The 16,745-nt window shown below is 48.0% G+C and overlaps 1 protein-coding gene across 2 annotated transcripts in view; it reads left to right on the forward strand.

Annotated features, from left to right (window-relative positions):
* The window catches only part of WDR86 (WD repeat domain 86), a 35,517-nt gene extending 20,285 nt beyond the window's left edge, over positions 1 to 15,232 (forward strand). For both annotated transcript variants that reach the window (XM_048511624.1, XM_048511623.1), the window contains exons 6-8: positions 3,405 to 3,540; positions 10,635 to 10,738; positions 12,467 to 15,232. In XM_048511624.1, the coding sequence (XP_048367581.1) occupies positions 3,405 to 3,540; positions 10,635 to 10,738; positions 12,467 to 12,688 (462 nt within the window). In that variant the 3' untranslated portion in view covers positions 12,689 to 15,232. The remainder of the gene's footprint in view (positions 1 to 3,404; positions 3,541 to 10,634; positions 10,739 to 12,466) is intronic.
* Positions 15,233 to 16,745: the final 1,513 nt, after the last annotated feature.

Consider the following 16,745-nt stretch of genomic DNA (forward strand, 5'->3'; position numbering starts at 1 on the left):
TCTTCAATTATGGAAAACCAGGGGTTGGAATGGGTGTCAGAGAGCAGACGGTGGACCAGAGAATTACAGTCCGAGAGAAAATGAATTCGCAGCCAGAATCTAAAAGTCCTCAGCCAAGCGGCTGATTCCAAGGAGTTTTGACCTAACTCCGGACAAAGAGCTGCATAGGGCATGCAATTTGGGAGTCCAGTTATCTTGTGAAAAAATTTGGATTGAAGAGAATTCAAGGAGTAGTTAATAGCTTGAATCCAAATTGGGACTCCGTAAAGCAATCTTGAGGTGACTTTGGCATTGAAAAATTTGAGGGCAGGAGGGATAAGTGTGATTTTTGGGTTGCAGTCAGAGGAGAGTGGGGTTTGGGGAGTGGATGGACTTCGGTGGGTCACCTTTCAATTGGACTACTGCCATTCTCTTTACCTGGGGCTGCTCTTGAATACGGTCTGGAAGCTGGAGTTGGTGTAGCTACCCTGTTTCCCTGAATATAAGACGTCCCCTGAAAATAAGACGTAGTAGAGGTTTTGCTGAAGTGCGAAATATAAGGCATCCCCCGAAAGTAAGATGTAGCAAAGTTTTTGTTTGGAAGCATGCCCGTCGAACAGAACACCAGAGCATGCAGCTGTGGAGCGGAAAAATAAGACATCCCCTGAAAATAAGACATAGTGCATTTTTGGGAGCAAAAATTAATATAAGACACTGTCTTATTTTCAGGGAAACACGGTAGCGGCAGCTAGCCTGTTAGCCAGTGCATCTGGCTGGATGCAGATCACAATTAAGGAACGAAGCCCTGCTGACGTCTCAGGGGCATTCTGGAGGCGTGGCCAGGGGTGGTGCCAATATTAGTCAACTTATGCCCAGCCTTTGTCCGCCGGAATGCCGGTGCCAGGGGCTTGGATTTTTGGGTGGCAGAAGTCCATAGAGCCCTTTTGGGTGGCAGAAGTCCATAGAGCCCAATGGAGGGCTTTTTGGCAGCAGGAAAGCTTTTTTTTTTTTGCCCTCCCCTCCCGTGCCACCAAGAAGCCCTCTTGGGGGTTGCAGGGCACTGCCACAGCACTAATGCCTCCCGCTGCGGGGGTTCTGGATCGGGCTGCCCCGGCTCCTACGTGAGAACCATGAACACTCGCCACTGGAGGCAGGAGCCTGGTCGTCCTCTCTCCTTTCCGTGATCGGCTGTGCTTCCCTCTGCAGCCAGAGAGAACAAAGTCTTTTCCGAAGCCCGCCAGAAAACCCACAGTAACAAATCCATCGCCGCTTCTTCAAGCCGCAGACAGATTAAAGTTGGAAATTGTGTCTTCCCCGGTCATTCAAAGCAAAACAAAACAAAAACTAACTAGTGTTGGGACTTGTGTATGTTTGGAAAAGCTGTTGGAGGGAAACGGAGTCCCTCTTTCCCTTTCTGTCCCACTCTTCTTGCTGAAATCACGGAAAATTAATCTCCCCTTCTGTTGCTGTCTGCCTGACGGAAGAAATTAAAAGCATACTTTGCAGCCATTTGCCCCTTTTATTTTATCTCGACAGGAGGGAAGCACAGAGCTAGCCGAGGTTTCCTTGTCACGCCCCTGGATGTGAGCCCCTCGATATAGGATACCTTAAGCCTAAGGCTGCTGTTGTTTTTTCCATTCCATTAGCCAAATGAGCATTGTGGGAGGTTGCGTGAAACATTTCAAAAAGGAGAAAAAATAGTGGGGCTCTGGAGGGGATGGGGGAAGGCACAGCCAATTGATGGGTTGATGATTAAGAACGCTTTTAAAAAATTGTATGCACCAGAGAAGGTTTCACTGACTAACAATAAACAGGAGGAACTGGCAATTGCAAAACTTTGCTAACGGAATGTATAGCAGCTTGAGTTTGGTAACACAATGGATGCAGCTGAACCGAATGCCTCTGCTCAGGTCTGTTCCAGCCGGGATTGAATTGCGTTCTTCTATCCTGGTTTATGCAAAGTTGCCAACCGTCAGGTGGAGCCCGGACCGCTCATGAAATTACAACTGATCTCCAAGACAGACTGCAGAGATCCTGAATGAATCCTGCATTCACCTGTATGCCAAAAGGTGACCAGAGCAAAGGATACGTTATCTCCATCAGCTCCCAAAATTGCTTGTTTTGAGAGTACTTAAGAGTACTGAAAACGCTTCTCAGTAATGCACAGAACCTGTAAAACAAGGCACTGCTTGCCGGCATACAAAGCATACAAAGTTTTCACAGGTTGACACAATATTATTGATTATTTACATCATTTAGTCCACATTTTGTCTTCATGGAGCCCGAAGTAGGTGCATCATTCTCTTTTCCTCCATTTTATCCTCACAACAACCCTGTAAAGTAGGTTAGGCAAGAAGTGTGTGACTGGCCCAAAGTTACCCAGCAAGTTTCCATGGCAGAGTGGACATCTGAACCCAAGTATCCCAAATTCAAGTCCAGCACTCTATCAATTGCACTATGCCAGCTCCCATGAGACTGTAGTATCCACAGAGGCTGTGGATCTGTGATATACCCTGTTTCCCTGAATATAAGACCTCCCCGGAAAATAAGACGTAGTAGAGGTTTTGCTGAAGTGCGAAATATAAGGCATCCCCCAAAAGTAAGACGTAGCAAAGTTTTTGTTTGGAAGCATGCCTGACGAACAGAATACAGAAATATAAGACATCCCCTGAAAATAAGACATAGCACATCTTTGGGAGCAAAAATTAATATAAGACACTGTCTTATATTCGGGGAAACACGGTATAAGTACTTTGTTTTGCATGGTTTGCAATGCTGTTTAAATAAGGAATTCTTTTTGGCTTGACAGTTTCTCAGATAAAGCCTTAGGACTTGGGCTGTAGAGACCCTGGTTTGAATCCCACCACCTGCTGTGGAGATCACTGCGCGTGAACTTGAGCTATTGGCTGGCTGAAATGCAGAGCCTCGAACCAGGAAAGACCACCTTGTGCAGGATAAGAATAAAAGGTGGCACAGAAGATCGATCACTCAACAAATGCATCTGGAGGCTCAGTGGTGCAAAGGCACGTGGCTTCACTGGGCTTTTAAAAAAATATACTCCTGATTACTCCATGGGAAGAAACGTTTATCTATTCTTCCTTGACAGTTGAGACCATTTGAAGAACCAGCTGCGTGAGGACATAAGATCAAAAGGCTGCACTGTTGTTCTAAAGGCTGTGCCACTATCAAAGTTTTGAGGACTGAATGTATCTCCCCACCCCACCCCCCGCTTCCAAGTAGAAATTATAGAATACAAACCATAGAATCATAAAGTTAGAAGAGACCCCCAAGGGCCATCAGGTCCAACCCTCTGCCATGAAGGAAGACTCAATACACAATCCAGTCGGCACAGGTGACCAAAGAGGAGAGCAACTTCCAGTGATACCCCCTAACTAAGGTACTCTTTCTTCCCCTTTCCCTTGTAGCTTGTGAATCGACGCTTGTATTCAGGGAGTGCAGACAGGACAGTGAAATGCTGGCTGGCCGACACTGGGGAGCGAGTTCGAACGTTCAAAGCCCACAAACACAGCGTCAGCACTTTGAAGTATCATGCTGGGATATGTAAGTTCTAACAGACTCCCACTTCCCCTGCCAATATCCTTTCTCATCCTGCTCCATTTCTGCTACCCATTGATGAATTAACATAATAAGATGACTGTACCCTCGTTACACTAGTTTAGACATGGGAAGCATGTTTTTGCCCTAGATGGGGGGTAGCGATCAAGAGCACGCGATCCCAATATTACAGTGTTTCCATTGGCTACTAAACCACTGCCAAGCCCAGTTCAACTTGTTGGTTTGGGACCAAGCATAGTGTCAAACTCACGGCCCTCCAGATGTTATGGACTACGGTTCCCATCATCCCCTGCCAGCTTCATGCTGGCAGGGGATGATGGGAACTGTAGTCCATAACATCTGAAGGGCTGCGAGTTTGACACTTGTGAACCAAGGTATCTAAAAGGCCATCTTCTCCCATACTTTCCTGCCTGGGAATTAAGATAACAGGGAGAGGCTCTTCAATTAAAAAAAAAAAGCTTGTTTGATGAATATATGAGAAAGGCCCTTTTCAGTATCAGCCCCAGATGATGGAACAACCTGGGCTGCCACATGTTTGATCTTTTGGAGGCAGCTGAAGCCTGTTTTATTCAGGACTGGGTTTGGTTAAGTCTAGCAGTATTCCTGAGTGGTGATTTTAAATTTTGGGTTTTTTTAATGCTTTTAAAATGTATTTTATTCATACGTGTTTTAACTATGTTGGAGGTCATCTTAAATTAAGAAAGGTGGCTAATAAATCAAATGAACAAAGGGTCCAGGTTCTATCAAGTCTAGAATTAAAATGTTGCAGTTGTGCGCTTAGTTTTAGTTTGGGTCTTATGTGCAGAGTGCAAAGAGGAATGCGGTCTCAGAGTATGTCTGCTCTGGAACTCTACAGTTCCTCCCAGTGTTTGACTTGGTTTTATGAAAATGTGGCTGGGACTAAAAAGGCGAAGATGTAGAAATCTTAGAAGAGGATCCACAGCCGAGAAGGCCGAGCAGCTCTTGATGGGTGAGGAGGAAGCAGCAGTAGCCGCAATAATGTAGGAGGCGTTTGCAGTAGCCTCTGAATACTACCCCCCCCCCCAAAAAAAAACAACAACCCAGAGCCTTGTCCCTGGCCCCAACCCTTGCTTTTATCAACAATCTGGGCAAGAGCCCCCGTGATGCCAGATGTTGAAGCAAGCAGAGTTTGTTACCCAAAGTAGACTGTGGCCCTTTCCCCACTTACCTTAAGCCCCCGCTACTCTCCTCAAGTAGCACGAGGTCCCCCGGCACTCCCCGAATTCGCAGGGCGCATGGCATAACGCGAGCTGCCCTGATAAGCTGCTGCTATTGTGCTCCCCTCAGCATGCGGCATCCCCATGCCTCTAAAACGGCGCCTTCTGATGACTCCGCGCTATGTCAGGTGGTGTGGACGCTCGTATGCCGCCAAGATTAGAGATGTCACAAGGCTGAGAGTAGCATGCAGCAAAGGGCAGCAAAGGTAAGTGGGTAAATGCCCTGTCTCTACTTTTAGTTGGAGGAATTAGCTTCTGGACACAGAGCTTAGTGAGATGGGGCAACTCAAGATTTGTAATGTACTGTATATAGGGGTATACCTCCCAGGGGGACATATGGGGTCAAATGTCCCTGGGCTGCGACCATTTAGTCATGTGGGGGGTGGGTGGAAACCCCCCACCCACATCCCTCCTCCTCCCCCCGGGGCTATTCACTGACTTCAAGACCTGGTGCAAAAAAATGTTGTTTGGTCGTGGTGGGGGAGGGCGGACACCCATATGAGCCGGGGGGAGGCAGAAGGGTCAGATTTTGCACTAGGCTACATTTCCCCTCGATACGCCGCTGATTGTGTACTGGATTGTCCTGGTGGAATCTCTTTAGCAAAGAAGCAGTTGTCAAAAGGAAGAGTTTTATTAACAACATAACAAAAACCAAGCTATGAAAATATATACACAAGTGCTAACTAAAAGAGAAAGGGAAGAAGTTGGATAGAGTTTCAGATGTGGGTTATATTTATTGGTCCAGCAGAGGAGAGGTCCAACAATAGCAGCGGCCAAAAGGCAAAAGGAGCCCACCTGGATGTGGATCCAAGACACACACGCTATGAATAGCCCAGGACAAATATTTATAGTCAAAAATAGGTCCTGAGGCAGCATGAGGTAAGCTGGCAGGAAGGCCAGAGACTAAACATTGATTGCTTTTCCTGGGTTTGGACAAAAGATAGATGAGGCTTGTCAGGCTAGATGCAAGAGAATGCCGTGGTTATCCTCCTGAATACTGATTAAGGACCAGGATGGGTGACAATTAGAATAACTAATTGCTTATTTATTTATGTCTTGGACTTGTCCTTTCCCAGCCGGAGCCAGTCTCAGGGTGGCTCACCTACATAATAATAATAATGCAAGACAAATTCCATAACACACAGTAAGCAAATAAAAACAATAAAATTGCAATCTCCTGCTCTTCCCATTTCGAAAGATGGCGACAACAATTAATCACATCGATCCTGAATTAGCCTAAAATTTCTCTCCCACTCTGCATAAACAATAAAACAGATCAGGGGAAGAGAAAGAGGGGTAGATGGGTTGGCTGGGAGCACTGATTAAATACCTTAGGGGAGGGGTCTTCAAACTATGGCCCTCCAGATGTTCATAGACTACAATTCCCATGAGCCCCACTTGGCCATGCTGGCAGGGGTTGATGGGAATTTTAGTCCATGAACATCTGGAGGACCGTAGTTTGAAGACCCCTGCCTTAGGGTGAACAAATGGAGGTTTAGCTGGCCCCATTGTTTCAATCAGTTGACACCTTCAGCCATGGGGGAGTACAACTTCCAACCTCCTGCCTCCCCTTCTTTGATCCACAAGATGGAGACCTAAAGTCTCTGGGAAAACTCAATTTTTGTGCAGAGCAGTATCTTGTTCTCATGTCAATTCCTGTTCCCCATGCTAGTTATGGCACCTATAGTGGGCATGGGGTCTGGGAGCATACAGCTTGCTTTATATCCCTGTCCTGATGTAGCATCATAAGAACATAAGAACTAGCCTGCTGGATCAGACCAGAGCCCATCTAGTCCAGCACTCTGCTGCTCCCAGTGGCCCACCAGGTGCCTTTGGGAGCTCACATGCAGGATGTGAAAGCAATGGCCTTCTGCTGCTGCTGCTCCTGAGCACCTGGTCTGCTAAGGCATTTGCAATCTGAGATCAAGGAGCATCAAGATTGGTAGCCATAGATCGACTTCTCCTCCATAAATCTGTCCAAGCCCTTTTTAAAGCTATCCAGGTTAGTGGCCATCATCACCACCTCCTGTGGCAGCATATTCCAAACACCAATCACACGTTGTGTGAAGAAGTGTTTCCTTTTATTAGTCCTAATTCTTCCCCCCAGCATTTTCAATGAATGCCCCCTGGTTCTAGTATTGTGAGAAAGAGAGAAAAAATTTCTTATTGGTAGTGACAAAGTTCTGCAGATGTACTGATTCAGACCATCAGTCCCTCAAGGTCTGTACTGTCTACTCGGACTCTCTCCAGATCTTCAGATCTCAGGAAGAGGGCTTCCACATCACCTATTATTTGATCCTGTGGAAATGTTGGAGATTGAACCCACAGCCCCCAGGTAGATGTTCTACCACTGGGCCAAGATCCTTCCCCTATGCAGGTCTCCTCAAGCTGTGTGTATGTGGTCCTTAGGAGAAGCGTAACTGCTGGGGGTATTGTGGGGCTACCGATACAGAACTGGGGTAGGTCTTCTTTTCTTTCTAGCTCCATACACTCGACGTTGATTGAAGAGACAGCAGGCAATTGCTCATCCAGATAGTTGCTCTCTACACTTAAAAAAAAAAATAGCAGCAGCCAACCAAGACATTTGTGTTTAAGGAATAAATGTTTCCAGATGGCACAGACACAGCCCATCAGTTGGCAAACGTGGACTGCTTTTGGGCTCTCCTTAGCAGCTGGACATAAAAGCATAAAGCTTCCCTCAGGACTTAGTCATGACGGGCTGGATTCTGCCGCTTCGGTCAGCTATTGGCAGCGACTTCTTCTGACGCAAGAAGTATTGGAAAAAACTTCCTTGTGCTTGGAGAAAGGTCCCCCCAGTAGCTGAGCAGAGTGGCTAGATCCAATCGCATTCTTTTTTCATATTCTGAACTTGATACCCATTCCAGCTGCATTCAGGCTGATGCCCAAACTGCGCATCACCTGCATCTTGGCTGTGTGACAGTGTGCATTCTGCAGTTGTGTCATGGATTAGGTGCGCACTAACTGCAAAACAATGAACCTCCCAGCTGACATGATTTATACTTCAGTTTGGTACAGTTGTGCCTTTTGGTCCCCCAACCCTGGATGTATAAATGCTGAAAATGTCACAAAAATGTTTGGCTGGAGGCTGTTGCACCGAAGACTGAATTGAGGTCATAAGAACTAGCCTGCTGGATCAGACCAGAGTCCATCCAGTCCAGCACTCTCTACTTGCAGTGGCCCACCAGGTGCCTTTGGGAGCTCACGTGCAGAAGGTGAAAGCAATGGCCTTCTGCTGCTGCTGGTCCTGAGCACCTGATCTGCTAAGGCATTTGCAATCTGAGATCAAGGAGGATCAAGATTGGTAGCCATAGATCGACTTCTCCTCCATAAATCTGTCCCAGCCCTTTTTAAAGCTAAGGTCCTCTAGGACAGTGGTTCTGCACCTGTGGGTCGGGACCCCTTTGGAGGTCAAATGACCCTTTCACAGGGGTCGCCTAAGACTCTCTGCATCAGTGTTCTCCATCTGTAAAATGGACAAATGTTAGGGTTGGGGGTCACCACAACATGAGGAACTGTATTAAAGGGTCGCGGTATTAGGAAGGTTGAGAACCGCTGCTCTAGAACCTCTTTCTATGTTGCCATATGTAGAATGTATGATGTTGTCCACCTAGAAAGAAACAATAAAAAGAACTCTGAAGTTTCTGATTAAGCAAACAATAGGAGATCAGCTAGATTAGAGTCCAGGAGAGGTCAACAAGATTTCCAATATATGAGATTTCAAGAGTGAAATCTACTGCAATCCAGCATGGCTACCTTCTGAAACTATCAACAGGACTTTAAATCCACATGTCTTCTGTCTGATGGCCCTTCTTTCCCCCAAAAAACGGCTTTGATGAGATGATTCAAAGTGCCCCATTGCGTGGACTAATCAGCCGCCGCCCCTCCTCTCCTGAGCCCCTTCCCCCGTCATGAATACGTGTACACTGTTATTGCTATAAAATACATAAAAATAATAAAAGCACAACAGAGACTTTTAAAAACATTGCTTCAATATTAAAACCATCTTTGCCCAACGACAGTCCAAAATTTCTGCATGCTCTTGTACGGCTGTTTATAAATGGCCTTGGAGAGATTGCGAAGGGTGACTCAATTCCCACACCCAGACGAAAAATGGAAAAGAAATTAAGGGTTTATTGATACTGGTCCTGGGAATCGAACGCCAGCCATAAATCTGACATGCACTGGTCCCATTTGAAAACATGCACAAAGCTCTCCCCACTCTACAGAGCACGGCTTTTCAGCAGAGTTGAATGTTAAAGGCATCAGTTGTTTTTACTTTTTCAGATGAACATGGAGGGTTGGGGACAGCGCCGTGTAACTGAATACCTCTTCCAGGCCGCAGTGCTGGTGTGCATTGAATGGCGAAGAATTTCTAACCCATTCCATATGGAAATCCCCTTCATATAAGGCAGCTGGCTCTGTTATTCAAACAATTAAAGTTGTGGTTGGAAAAGGAAATAAATTGTCCTGCTTGCTAAATAGTGAATCATTGTTTGTTTTCAACATTCCTTGGTATATGCATGCTACATGCTCAACTGATAATGATATGGGGGGGACATCTATCCTTGGGGCCTTCCTTTTTGACCAGTGGTAATTAATGACATAAATTGTACTGATTTGTTTTGTTTTGCATTTGCATTTTTGGTCCGCATGCAGAGCCAAGGTAACGGGACTTGGATCGTGGGCTGAGCCATTCCCTACTTAGGTTTCTCATATGTGAGCTTCCTTGGGGAAGCGTTTCAGTCAGTCCCCTGACTTGCCTCACTGAATTGCTGAGGAGTTTTTAAAAGGATCAGATAGACTGGGTTAAATACAGAGATGCATTTCCTTCTACATGGCCAAGGCATCTTCTACTCAATGATTGTTTTATATCAAGCCTTAGAACATTACTTGAGAAAAGTAGATCTAAATCTCAATATGCCCCTCGGCTAGCATAACTTCTTGCTCAAACAGAAATTTAAGACCTGTTAATGGAGCCAGTCTGTACAGCAATTTCCAGACTCAGAGGAAGCCGTTATCCAAGTGTCTGCATAATTACCAGCTATTTTCCATCTGCGCAGGGTACTTTAAATCTAACCCTTTATAGTCCTTTAAATCTAACCCTCTATAACCCTTCATGGCCCGGGCTAGCCTCATCTCTTACGTCTCAGAAACAAAACAGGATTTGTCCTGGTTAGTACTTGGATGAGAGACCACCAAGAAAGTCTAGGGTTGCTACAGAGAGGCAGGCAATGGCACACTAGCTATGGTCATCTCTTGCCTTCAAAACCCTACAGGGCTGCCATGAGCCAGTTGTGATTTGACAGTACTTCCTACTCCCATTCTGAGGGAACAGCGTGTATTGCAGTTCCACACGGCTGAAAATACTCTGGAAAGGGTTGACCGGCCAAATGACAGAGCTCCAAACCCAGCCCACCCCATTTTGTACTTCTCTCTTTTATTCAGGGACAGCTAACCAGGGTCGTTTCCCCACTTACCTGCTGCTGCGCGCTACTCTCCCCCCAGCACTCCCCACTACAGCGGCAGCGACAACGCAGCCGCCCCGATGCTGCCGCTGTCGCGCCCCCTCAGCGCGTGTCATTCCTGGCGCTCCTCGAAACGGCGCCTTTTGATGACCCCGTGCTCTGCGTGGGGAAGCCCAGGATTGCACAAGAAATAACGCCCGCTGGGAGTAGCAACCTTTGGTCGAGGTAAGTTGGGAAACGACCCAGGTCAGGTCCCTGCCGCTCTTCTCATCAGTGCATCCCAAAAAGTTCCACCCAGAAATAGGCCCAGAATATACCGTTGTAAAAAGTCCTTTCTCCTTGGTTTCCATAACAGTGTTTACGGGGAGTGGAGACGCCTGCGCTCGAGCTTTTAATACAAAAACTGGGATCCTGCAAAGAGTGTTTCGGGGGCACAAGCTGGTTATCAACTCCATCCAGGTAAGCTGCTGGTTTTTGGAGCTGCAGAACCTGCGGACAGAGGTGGCATCCAGCAGGTTCTCACGGGTTCCCGAGAGTAGGTTATTAATTATTTGTGTGTGCCGAGAGGGGGTTACTAATTGGTGATTTTGCCACGTGATTTTTGCCTTAGTTACGCCCCTCCTCTCAGCAGTAGTGCGCAGAACTTGAAGCAGTCTAGCAGGAGGTGCACCGGCGTGCGTGGCAGCCTGCGCCTGCGTGCATTCGTTTCTCGCCCAAGGACCGGCACAGCGGCTGCGTCCTTGCCACAGCCCCGCCCAGGAATGCCATGCCCCCGGAATGCCCAGCCACACCCCCATCATGCCCCGCCCAGCCCCATTGGCGATACGCCACAGTTTGAATCCCACCACCATGGGAACCTGTTACAAACATTTTTGGATCCCACCACTGCCTGCGGATGTTGGGATTTGCCACAGCTGGAAACGTTTTGGGTGGCTGGTGAAAAGCCCTTTGGTGGCGTGTTCATGTGGGGAAGAATTAGTGGCATGAGGGGAAGATGAAAGAGACCCCCCCCCCCACCATTTCACTGGCATGGCCTTTCCATTGGTATGCATTGGGGTTTTGTCCCATATGGAAGCAGCAATGTTGCTGAGGCCATGCTGGCCCTTTTCATTCTGGGCCACTCTCTAGACCAGGCGTGTCCAACTCTGGCACCCCCAGGTGTTCATGGACTACGATTCCCATCATTCCCGCCAGCCTGGCCGATTGTTATTGGCCTCCCTCTCTCTGCCTTGTATTGTGGGAGAATAAAAGCCGCATTTCACGCTTGCAGCGTCTGCTGCCTTCAGCTCCCCACAAACACATTTTGCCCCCGACTACATTGAGGGTGTCTCAACAGCCTGTTGTGCCACCGTAGCAGAGAAATATGCCGGGGAGGAGAGTGAAGTCATTATTCCTGGGGTGCCCAGGCATTCCTAACGGTCCGGACTGAACAGCTGAAGGGGATCAAGCCTGCTTTTAATTGAGGGGGAAACACAGCAAGGAGCAAAGAAGGTGGCCCCAGGTGGAGTCACGACAACATCTCATTGTTGAAAAACAAAGATTTGTCCTCTTCTTTAGGCCTGCAGGGAGGAACCGTCCTCAGAGCCGGTTAGGAATTTTTCTTGTATCTTACTTAGAAGAAGAAGAAGAAGAGTTTGGATTTATATCCCCCCGTTCTCTCCTGCAGGAGACTCAAAGGGGCTTACAATCTCCTTGCCCTTCCCCCCTCACAACAAACACCCTGTGAGGTAGGTGGGGCTGAGAGAGCTCTGAGAAGCTGTGACTAGCCCAAGGTCACCCGGCTGGTGTGTGTGGGAGTGCACAGGCTAATCTGAATTCCCCAGATAAGCCTCCACAGCTCAGGCGGCAGAGCTGGGAATCAAACCCGGTTCCTCCAGATTAGATACATGAGCTCTTAACCTCCTACGCCACTTACAACTTTAGTTGGTACCAGGGCTAAGTCTGAGGCAAGCCTGAGTTCTGGAAGGTGGCAGGAGAGTCACGTCTGGGAATGCAGCGCCATAATGAAGGCGAGGGGGCTGCTGGGCTCTCTGCCCTGCCACCAACCCACACGCAATCTGGGATTATGTCATACAGGGAGAGGAGAGGAGAAAGCCTTTCCCACATCTGCATCTTGCCGCCCCGCTGCATGCTGATTGTGGTGGTGCCGTCCACTCCAGGCTTTGAGCCCAGCTTTGTTTGTTTCAGATTCACAATGAATTATTGTACACGGCTTCCCACGATGGCACGCTCAGGATCTGGGACATACGGCCGCTCTGCAAGCGTGGGAGGCGGCGCTGGAAGAAGGAGAGGTCCGTCCAGGGCAGGAGCTCCCAGAAGGGAAGTCTGTCTCGGCTTTTCAACAACAAAGTGGGCTGCATGGTGCACCAGCAAGATGGTGGGGAGCAGGAGGCCGTAGAGCTCATGTGACGGCAGCGGCAGGACCGTAACACTTCATATCAGTTGCAGCGCCCCCGCCCACGTGCAGCTCACCTGCCGGTTGCGGAGGTTCACCAGGGAGCTTGATAAACCTATTTTTTTTGCTGCTTGTGTAGAGCTGTGAAAAGGGGACTGTGAGTCACCTGGCAGGCACAATATGTGTGTTGCAATCCATTGTGCGTGTGTGTGTGTGTGTGTGTGAATCAGATATGTGGCACAATAAGTGTGTTGCATTCCATTGTGCGTGCATGTGTGAAGCAGATATGTGGCACAATAAGTGTGTTGCATTCCAGTGTGTGTGTGTGCGTGTGTGAAGCAGATATGTGGCACAATAAGAGTGTTGCATTCCATTGTGCGTACGTGTGTGAAGCAGATATGTGGCACAATAAGTGTGTTGCATTCCAGTGTGTGTGTGTGTGTGTGTGTGTGTGTGAATCAGATATGTGGCACAATAAGTGTGTTGCATTCCATTGTGTGTGTGTGTGTGTGTGAAGCAGATATGTGGCACAATAAGTGTGTTCCATTCCATTGTGCGTGCATGTGTGAAGCAGATATGTGGCACAATAAGTGTGTTGCATTCCATTGTGTGTGTGCGTGCGTGCGTGAAGCAGATATGTGGCACAATAAGTGTGTTGCATTCCATTGTGTGTGTGTGCACGTGTGTGAAGCAGATACCCTTGTCGGCCTGGCGCAGGACCAGTGGAGGCTGATGAAAAGGCACTGAGGAAAACAGAGATCCTCCCATAAGGGCTTTATTTCACTCTCCTGCCAAAGGCTTCTGAAGTCTCCTTAGGCCTCTGGAGGGGAGGGGTGTTTGGGCAGGCCAGCTCTCCTCCGCTGTATTTTCTTTACGGCAGACTCTTTAGAGAGGGCTCCTGACTCAGTGGAAGAACCTCTGCCTTGTGTGCAAGTGGTCCCAAGTTCAGTCCTTGGCATCTCCAGTTAAGAAGAACAAGGCAGGAGTTGGTGTGGAATACCTCAGCCTGAGACCCTGGAGAGCAGCTGCCAGTCCGAGTCGGCAGTGCTGATCCTGATGGGCCAAGGGTTTGATTCAGTATAAGGCAGCTTCTTGTCTGTCCCTGGGGGTCCCTGTGTGCCAACTGCCCCCGGAGGAGGGGTGTCCAACTCTGGCAGTTCAGATGTTCATGGTCTACAATTCCCATCAGCCCCAGCCACCATGGGTCTATACTATATCGAAAGCACTGCAGATGCACAGAAGGAAGCTGATACCCTCTAGGGCAGGGGTGTTCAATGCTGGTGCTTCAGATGTTAATGGACTACAATTCCCATCAGCCCCTGCTGGCATGGCCAATTGACCACTGGTATAGACAGTATCCGGGCAGTGAAACTGTGAGCTGGAATGAAAAATATTGGGGCGGATGAGATGCCGGAGTACGTTTGAGGCCAAAGGGAATTCCAGAGGCTTTTCAAGCTAGTGCAGGAAGGCTTCAGGGGAGATCTGCCAGCGCCAGTTTGGGATATAGTGGGAGATTTTCCTAACTAGCATCGGTCTTTCCCACATAATACTGTCCTCCCATGACTCCACCTGCTCTTCCAGAATATCTGAGGGGCAATCTAGCCTGAGCCTTATAAGGGCGGAATGAGAAGGTTTGGAGGAATTTGGGGCTGTGGGGCGCCGGGTGGGGGTGGAGGAGGTGAGAAATACTGTGGTTTGTCTCCATGGGGTTAGTGACACAGCATTTGGAACAGTGTTGCCTGCTGCGGGTTCCCTGGTCAGATCTCAAATTGTGCGAATGGGCGGAGACAAACGAACGTGTCTTGAGCAATTAGCCTAATGCAGATCGGTGCTTGCCCCTTGTTGGGGGGGGGGGGGCAGACATGCAAATTTCTAAATTGGGAACAGCCCCCTCTTTCCTGCCCCCAGCTTTGCAGCCTGCTGATCAACCGGTCTCTGTGACACTCGCAGAGGCGGCTTCTTCTCACATACAGCGATTCAAGCTTAAAACAGAACAAAACTGGTTTATCTGAAAGACCTGCTGAATAGACATTTAAGTGGGCAGGTGCACTGTGTGCTTGGCGCAACTGTGTTTTTCAAAGAAAGCCTGCTAGAAATATAGGAAGGAAAGAGCAAAAATCTGTGCTGGGGTTATGCCTGCATTCATCCACAGAAGGACCAAGCCACATTTAGGCCAGCAGTGGGCTTTAAGAAGGTATTTTTGGGATTGGAAGCAGAAAGGGGCTGCCTGGCTTTCTGGCTGGTGAGAGACAGATCTAGCTTGAGGCTTGCAAAGGTGTCTCTTTCTTGAAAGGCTGAACTTGAGCAGGGGCATGAACCGACCCACCGGCTGGTCCCTTCTCTCTCTCTCACTCCCCTTCATTTGTTTAGATAACCACTGAGCCATAAACATGGAACCTGTGTGGCAGACTTGGCTGTAGCAGTGTGCAACTGAATCAAATGCTTCAGTTGTGTGCCTGTGTGTGTGTGTGTGGTGACTTGTGTAACATTGTAATCATATTAGTGACCATGAGAGTTTGCAAAAGACGGTTGGGTAATAAAAATGGTTATGCAGAGAAGACGGTATTGTTTTGTCTGGATTGCCTGTTTGGATTGCCTTGAACCACAGTGGGTGGAGAAAGCCCCTCACTCTAGGATTGGCTTGAACCTCAGCAGGTGGAGAAAGCCCCTCAATCAAGACCAGCACTTTTGTGTAACAAAAGTCTAGTAGAGTTGGGGGTGCAGTTAGAATTTTAAATAAACTTTTAATGTTCTTTTCTTGAAACTACCCTCCAGGCCATGATGTGTTCTACCATGAGACTTCTTTGAGAAGGCAGAACAAAGGGCTAGGCTGGGCCCATAACCTGCCTTGTTGCTATTCTGTCAAAGCCCAGTCTCCAGGGGCTTGGGCCCTTCCACAGTCCCGGCTTAACAACTGGGAGGAGGCAGCTTTGCAAAAGGGTTGGGTTGGTTGATCATCTCTTGAAATCTGGAAGAGCCAGAAGATTCGATTGCCCAGCCAGCAGGAGAAAAATTTGCTTGGGCAAGATGGAGGATCCAATATGATCACTTCAACTTTGCTGTGCAAAGTTTGCCACCATCTGATCTGGGTACAGTTGGGGCCTGAAACATCTGATTGGCCTATCTGTTTCTCTTCCTTTCTCCAATCATCTTTCTTCTTCCAAAAACTGCTTTAGGACTTTAATAGGGCACAGCCTACCTGAGGTCACAGCCTCTTGGTAACCAACTCAGGGATCGGAGCACTTCAAAATAATTGGAAGCATTCCCTTCATTCCTATGCTACCTGTCGATAGATACATCTAAAGTGTAGGCCTACTACCTCTCTAGGGCAGGATGATAACACCACTTGCTAGTGAATGGGATGGGGTGGGGGTCACTTCCTTGTTAACCTCAAAGGAACCAGCTTCAGTGCTGGGGGGGGGGGGTCAGGCATTTGGCCAAATCTTCTGCCTGTTTGTTTGCGGCAGCTGAATGCATCCTTTATTGGCTTTTTTGTTTCTCAACAGGTTACAACATTCTCGTGCTTCTGCCCGTGCTTTTCTGCTGGGCAAATTGCAGATCCTTGCACTATTCTTTCCAGCTGGAGCTGCAGCTTTGGGGTGGGGGACGGGGGTGCTGTCAGTGTTCAAAAGAGAGGCAAGATTTATGTTTCTGTGCTAATTAGCTTTCATAGTGCTTGTAAACCTGCGGACTCACCGAAATCAAGGGACTGGCTCCTTTTAAATAGCACACCGCTGTTCTTGTAACTGCAGCCCTCCTTGGAAAGGGAGATGATTTATAACATGCAGTTGCGTTTAGTCCCCCGGCTTTTGTGGCTCAGCTCAGAAATAGTATAAAGCCATGATTTTTTTTTTGTAAAAAATGACACGTTGCCTCAACAGGTGCCGGTTTAATCGCCTTGATTCTGGAGGCAGGGAATGCTGCAGGAATTCTGCATTCACCTGCCAAATGAAGCTCTAGGGAAGATTAACTGGTTAATAAACCAGCTCAGATTATGGTTCCAAAACCTGGTTTGCTGAATCCAAACTAACCATAGCTATTGGACTGGCCTATGATTAAACCATAGTTTAA

The sequence above is a fragment of the Sphaerodactylus townsendi genome, linkage group LG11, assembly GCF_021028975.2.
Source record: "Sphaerodactylus townsendi isolate TG3544 linkage group LG11, MPM_Stown_v2.3, whole genome shotgun sequence".
In the NCBI taxonomy this organism is placed as follows: Eukaryota; Metazoa; Chordata; class Lepidosauria; order Squamata; family Sphaerodactylidae; genus Sphaerodactylus; species Sphaerodactylus townsendi.